The sequence below is a fragment of the Octopus bimaculoides genome, chromosome 2, assembly GCF_001194135.2.
Source record: "Octopus bimaculoides isolate UCB-OBI-ISO-001 chromosome 2, ASM119413v2, whole genome shotgun sequence".
NCBI classification, from domain to species: domain Eukaryota; kingdom Metazoa; phylum Mollusca; class Cephalopoda; order Octopoda; family Octopodidae; genus Octopus; species Octopus bimaculoides.
Window position 1 is genome coordinate 40,500,463 of NC_068982.1, and position 7,275 is coordinate 40,507,737.

At 37.4% G+C, this 7,275-nt stretch overlaps 1 protein-coding gene across 1 annotated transcript in view; it reads left to right on the forward strand.

The window, feature by feature from the left end:
• LOC106884224 (GTPase-activating Rap/Ran-GAP domain-like protein 3) overlaps positions 1-7,275 on the forward strand; it is a 1,434,052-nt gene that overhangs the window by 923,441 nt on the left and 503,336 nt on the right. Inside the window, exon 6 of the mRNA XM_052965840.1 lies at positions 4,605-4,664. Coding sequence (XP_052821800.1) covers positions 4,605-4,664 — 60 coding nt within the window. The remainder of the gene's footprint in view (positions 1-4,604; positions 4,665-7,275) is intronic.

Consider the following 7,275-nt stretch of genomic DNA (forward strand, 5'->3'; position numbering starts at 1 on the left):
AAGAAGAAGAAGAAGAAGAAGAAGAAGAAGAAGAAGAAGAAGAAGAAGAAGAAGAAGAAGAAGAAGAAGAAGAAGAAGAAGAAGAAGAAGAAGAAGAAGAAGAAGATGTCTAAGTCATCCCCGATGAAACTTTTCACATATTCCAGAAATTGTTTGAGTAAGTTGCTCAAACGTTGGGTTTCACAAGCAGGGCCAGCAATGATAGGTCTTAGTTTGAGGTCAGTAGCGGGGGAACATTAATGCATAGGCTTGGAGAATTTTTGCAAGCTTTACAAACATGTGAATTTTTGTGTATTTTAGGTAATCCGTAAAAATGACTTAGTCTGTATTTAAAATTGGATAAATAGTCAATTTCTTTTTTATTGAGACCCTTTCCATGTACTTGAAGTAAGGAGGATACGTTTTTAAGTGTGTTCTTTGGATTGTATTGTACTATCTTCTCATAGTAAATATTGTTTTCCAACATGGAGAGTATTAAACTTTTATAGTACTCTGTGTCCATCACTACTACCGCACTTCCTTTATCGGCTTCTTTAATGATCAGGTTTATATCATTTTTTAACTAGATTAGGTTTTTCCATTCATTTGTGTCAAGGTTAGATTTAATTCGATTTTTTTTGTAGGGTATTCAAAGGAAAATTGGTAATGTGTTCACAAAAATCAAGTACTTTATTTCTGCCTTTTGTAGGATACTATTCATTTTTGTTTTTTACTGACGAGTCATCTTCGTGATGTAGTTGTGAAGTGCTTCTGTGAGGCTCAATTTTCGGCATGAATCCACAGTGTTATCTTTGATTTCATTCGGATTCAATCTGTAAGGGGTTGGTGTAAACTTTAAACCTCTTGCTAGAATTTTAGTTCGTGTAGTACTTAGGATTTTCTTTGATAAGTTGATTATTTTCGGTTGTTTTTGTACATTTTGTTCCATTTCACATCTCTGTTTCTCTGATTTAGGTCTAAAAAATGGTTGTAGTAGGTAGATTGTTGTGGAAAGTCTGTATTGTATTTGGTTTGGTGAGGAGAAAATGGGTGTAAATTGTGTCTGTGGTAGCATGTTTGTGGTTGAATGATTGTGTAGTGGAACAGGTTATGGTTGCACTCAGGGTTTGGGTTAAATCTATTTTTGATTTTGTAATGTGGGTGGAGAAGTTACGGTGTCTAATTAGGTTGTGTCTAGTTGAATGCTTGAAGTATTCATGTTGAGGGTTAAGTCTCAGATTGTTAATTTTTCCATTGTCTGTGAGATAATGGGGGTAGATTGGTAAGTAGTGGTTCCCGAAAGTTTAAGTTAGTCTGGAGGCTTGGATGGTTCTTTTAATTTGTATGGAGGGGGGCCTTGCAAATTACGTCCGGATTTTCTATTACGAACGGAATTCCTATTTGTTGTTTGGAAGTTATTTTTGGGTAGAGGTGAGATTCGTTCGGTGAAGTTGTGTCCCCTAGATTGTGGTTTGAGTTAGATAAATGTGAGGTACTTTCTGCGTGGGTTTTTGGTTTCTTTTTCTTCAGGAAGGGGTTATCCGATATGTTTTCTATGTTGAACTGTGTTTCGTAGTTTAGGAAAAAATTAGGTTGTCTTTCCCAGCGTTGTAGGGAATTGGTTTCTTTAGTTTCACATGTTGTTTTCCACAGTTTAAAAACATTCTCCAAGAGTTGACCATCTGAACGTTTCCTTAATTCTCTCTTATGGTAAAAGGTGTGAAAAGACCATATCTTTCCAGTGTTGTTCTCTATCGGATTCCCAGACGTAGCGTTTCTAGCTCTTTAACCATTATCAATCGGAAATACCGAAGAGAAGCAACTCTGGGCAGATTTGAAGCCGTAGCTTTAACTAAAGCTAAAACACAGTTACTGCTGCGCTATTGGACCGCAAGGTCGGAAGAAATTCAGCTGTATCAGTGCCAAGCATTACTTAGGCATAAATAAACCCATGTTGTGATAAGAAGAAATTGTGAGAATTTTCGTTCGTATGTTAATGATACAAAAATGGCTACTACACGCTTTTTCATATTTCAATCCTATTTCAATTTTAAACATTTGAAACAAAAATGTTTTGACCTCTGTGAATTTTTTTCAATATTCAGTCGACCTCTAGAATCTCATTGCACAGGTGGTATATATTGATTGCTTTGCTAACCCTTGTTCTAAAGTTTTGTGTAAAATTCCAATTGGTTCAGAATTAAATAAACGTATACTCGAAATGTAGTGCCAAAATTACTGAGAATAGAATCATATAATAACATTTGCAAAATCGTTTTATTCCTTTCTTTATCTAAGCAAGAAGAAAATTAACAAATATGTTGAATTCACAATATATTCCCAATATGAATTAAGGAATTAATGTAACAGGAATTTGCTGTAATTAGAACATTATTCTCTATTTTCGTCACTTACTTGTTGCTCTTTTCCCGCCTTGCTTTCTCTTTTGCACTTTCACTTTCTCTTTTCTGTCTATTTTCTTACACACACACACTCTCTCTCTCTCTCTCTCTCTCTCTCTCTCTCTCTCCCTCTCTCTATCTGTCTTTCTTTATCTTTCTATCTCTCTCTTTCTATCTCTACCTCCTCCCTCTCTCTCAAATTTTTTCTGTATTTTTGCACACGAGCTTTTTTTTGACATTACCTTGTTTCTCATCATTTCTATCTGTTCGTATCACACTTTCATACTCATTCCAAATCATTTTGTTTTCCTATCTAATTGATTCTTTTTCTCTTTCTCTCACTCACTTCCTATCTCCTCCTTTCTTTCACTCCTTCTCTCTTATTCCTTTCCACTCATTCCCCCTCTCTCCCTCTCTCCCTCTCTCTCACTCTCCCTCTCTCTCTCTCTCTCTCTCTCTCTCTCTCTCTCTCTCTCTCTCTCTCTCTCTCTCTCTCTCTCTCTCTCTTATCACTCCTCTCTTATTCTCTCTCTTATAGCGTGTATTTTTCACCAAGCGCAGCTTGTCTTCAACGCTTGCTCTCACAAATCTCACTCTCACTCTCTCTATTTCTCTCTCCCTCTCTTTTTCTCTTCCTCTCTCTATTTCTCTCTCCCTCTCTTTTTCTCTTCCTCTCTCTATTTCTCTCTTCCTCTCTCTCTTTCTCTCTCCCTCTCTTTTTCTCTTCCTCTCTCTCTTTCTTTCTCTCCTCTCTCTCTCACTCTCTCTTTCATACACACACACTCTCTCTTTCTCCTCTCTCACAAACGCTCTCTCTCTTTCTCTCTCTTTCTCCTTCTCTCTCTCTCTCTTTCACTCACTCACTTTTTCTCTCTTGCATTCTGCACCGTGCAGCCAAACTGCCTATATATCCGACTCTTTTTTTTACACACAAATCACTCTCACACACACATTCTTTATCTTTCTAAATCCCTCGATATAAACAGAGAGACATTCACACATACACACACACACAAATATGTATGCATATAACCTTACACACATTCACACACGCACATACACAAAACACATACACAGGCACACAACACATACATGCACACACAGAAACATTATTCCTTCCAAATCATTTCTCTTACATTTGATATCTTCTTGTTCCATCCTCTCTCTCTCTCTCTCTCTCTCTCTCTCTCTCTCTCTCTCTCTCTCTCTCTCTCTCTCTCTCTCTCTCTCTCTCTCTCTCTCTCTCTCTCTGAGACTCACAAAAGCAATAAAACAGATAATTTCCAATACATTGTTCGAATAATAAAGAGCAGTATTGGTGCTAGACAAAAATTTACCATGAATGCAGTCATCATTCCAACACATGATATGCAGCTATGTATGTTTTCTTTTAGTTAAATAGTCATTAGATTATCGTTAACATTGTCCCAAATTATATATCTTCATATAATTTGTTCGTTAGGTTTTTCGCTTTGTTTTTGTTTTCTTCTTGCACAGCACGTTGATATTACACTTGTCCATATACACATGGATACAAATACAAAATGTATATGTACTAATAAACACATATGCACACACACACACACACCCGTCTGGGTGTGTGTGTGTGTGTGTGTGTGTGTGTGTGTGTGTGTAAGACAGAGTGTGAGTGTAGTGAGGGCGCGAATCCCAAACCGGGTGGTGCATTGTGTTCTCGACCAAAACACTTCATCTCATGTTGCTCTGCAATTACCTCAACATTTGACGAGTCGACATGCTAACACTATGGCGCAATATTGGTTATAATAGACAACGACGAAACAATTGTATACAAAGCAATGAACTCAATTTTCTAACTCCATTCTTCGATATTTTCCATTATATGCACAAGCATGTGTATAGGTGTGTGTGCGTGTATGTGTGTGTGCGTGTGCGTGCGTGTGCACAACATAATTCTACATATATGTATATATTTTGATAATATATATACATTAATGCATACATATTGGAATTGTGGTTATGACATATATGAACGTTCTGTTGAGATGAATAATATTTGTTTTATTGGAAAAAAAATTAAATATACGTTTCTGAAAAATAATGAAGCTAATCTCATTTTTTCCAAAAAAAAACTAATAATAATGATAATAATGATAATGATAAATGAAATGATATATGTAGGTACTACTTCGATATTATTCTACAAGAAAAATCACATTAATATGTGGGTTATATTTTACCTAGGTCTCGACGAGAGAATGATCCCACTCTATTATTAAGTGGCGGGCGCGGCCAAGTCTTGCTGTAAGTACAAGAGTTAAAAAACAGACACAAACCTATTGTCACTGTGAAGTTGGCACCCTGTCGTTCTAAAGTGAGAACCCTGTCGTCCCCTTTGTATCTATGGCACCTTGTTCCTATACCTTTACTTGGCACTGTTTATTTATGCACATCATGTCGAAAGCAAAAAAAAAAAAGAAAATTATAATAATAATTAATAATGATAATAACACAAAATATAGTCAAAGAATATTTGCATCGTATCCTGAACCACTCTGCTAACTGTATTTTTTACCCTCTTGATACATCTGTTTGCTATGAAATATAACCCTTGTCACTATCACAATCAACCCAAATTTTATATATTTTATATATTGCTTTTTTTCTCCCTTTTGCACTTCTTGTTTACATTCTTGTTCGGTTATGCTATCTCTCACATGCCATCTTTTATTCTCTCATTGTTTTTCACAATTTCCCCTGTTTCTCATTTCTTTTCTCATCTCTCTAATCTGATATCTCTACTTCCCTTTCTCTCTTTCTCTCTGTCTCTCTCTCCCTCTCTCTATCTATCTATCTCCGACTCTTTCTCTGTATCTCTTTCTCATCTCTTCATCTAAATTTCTCTCAAACTGTTTCACTCTCATCCTCTTTTACTGTTTTCTTTTTCTCTTTTTACTTCTTTTCTCTCTTTGTCACTCTATCTTATCTCAATGTTGTGCGCCTATCAATTTTATATTATTGTTTCTAAGTCATACATGTTTTCTAAAAGAGAAAAGAGTGTCGAGTTTCATCTATGCGTCAAAACGTGTGGTTATGCCTCTGATCTTGAACAACCTGTGGATTGAGTATTTCATAGGCACACATCAGGTGCATGAACATAATCCTGTCAAATAACTCGTTTTCCAAAGTTCTCCAGATCAAATAGATATTCACAGTCTATAACATAGCCAAAGGAGATGGTGTAGCAGCACAATGGTTAGCGGCATCGGATGAAATGTTTTGCTTATTTGTTCTGGCTCTGTGGGACCAATTTTACATTTCTTCTCCATATATTTATCATGTAGCTTGCAAACGTGTGCTCGTGGACGTGCTCATGCTCATAGCATAGTCGAAGTGACGGCCGCGCTCATGCTCGTTCTCGTTGTCGCGCTCGTTGTCGTGTTCGCCGTCGTCCTCGGCCTTGGCCACGTAGACGTGCTCGTTCTCCTTGTTTTGCTCCCTCTCCTAGACGTCTCCGAGCTCGTGGCTGCGCTCGTGTCCGCCTCCGTCTGGACGATTGCGTATCGGCGGCGGGGAAACAACTACGCTCATGGTGACCGTCGCACCCTAAGCTGTCTTCGATAACTACGAAGAGGAGTGCGTACAAAAGTTAGCTTCATCGATCGCCACCACGATCCGGCAACATCTCCAAATTTCGCCGCTTCCGTTGTGCTGCCGGCGGTGGCGCGCTGCAGACCTTCCGCCGCCGGCACGTCGTCATCCCTTTATACTAACCACTATGTCAGATACATGAAATGCTATGTAGCTAGCAAAATCTCTACACTGCACTTGCAAGTCAAAGGTCCGGTCTTAACACATTGTGTCACGTTGGTGTGACCTGATAGTTGCTTTAAGAATACATGCATTCACGAAATACTCAGTTATTTACATTCCCTTTTCATGAGTTGGCCGGACATCTGAGTATTTGTCGTTGTGACCGACGGAGGGTCGATTGCAAATTCAGAAGAATGTCCCACAAAATCCCATTTCGCTACACCTTTTATATCATTCCTAATAAAACAACATTGTTCCATAACAGTTATGTAAACTCTCTCCTGTGTTAGAGCCACAAAAACAAATAACTTTTAGCATCACTATACTGACTCTATTCGTCTACATCGTATCAGAGACTGAGGAGCATCCTTTTACAATACTATGTTATTCTATCCGCTATCCGTGAATAGTAACAAAAATCTTTTCCAACACGCTTCTATTAAACACTGTGTAAGACACATAAAATTCTATATATTCAATTAAGCACTGTCGAGACACAAAAAAAATATCCTCCGCTGCTGCTCTTTTGCCCATATATAATGGACTCATATATAAAGGAGTTTTCGTCATCTATTCGATATACAATTTGTTTAATACTAAGTCTATTATACGTCGGATTTCAGTTTTGATAGGTAGAAACACTCTAAATAACGTTCTACAGTCTACTGCGTGAAAGGCACCTAAAAATGTGAGCTGCAGACTCTGGAGACAGTTTTCTTTCGATCACAACAATATTAGTAATTTATTCTAAATGCTAGACACAAAGAGACATAGCGAACGTTCCTACCTATCAAACAAACATAAACCTTTTCAAATACCATATTGGGTTTGAGCGTCTTCGCAGACATGGCTCTGTGTTTAGCTAGTTCACAACTGGACCATATGGTTCTGGGTACAATTCCTCTTTGTGGCACCTTGCGTATGCTTAGAATTTACTTCTATGTAGTTTTGGTGAACGAAAACTGTAGAAACCGTCAAATTTATATATTTTATTTATCTCTCTATATATATTGAGAGAGGGGAGGGAGGGAGGAATAGATAGATGTACATATACATGTTATATATGCATATATACGTTCATATATATATATATATATATATA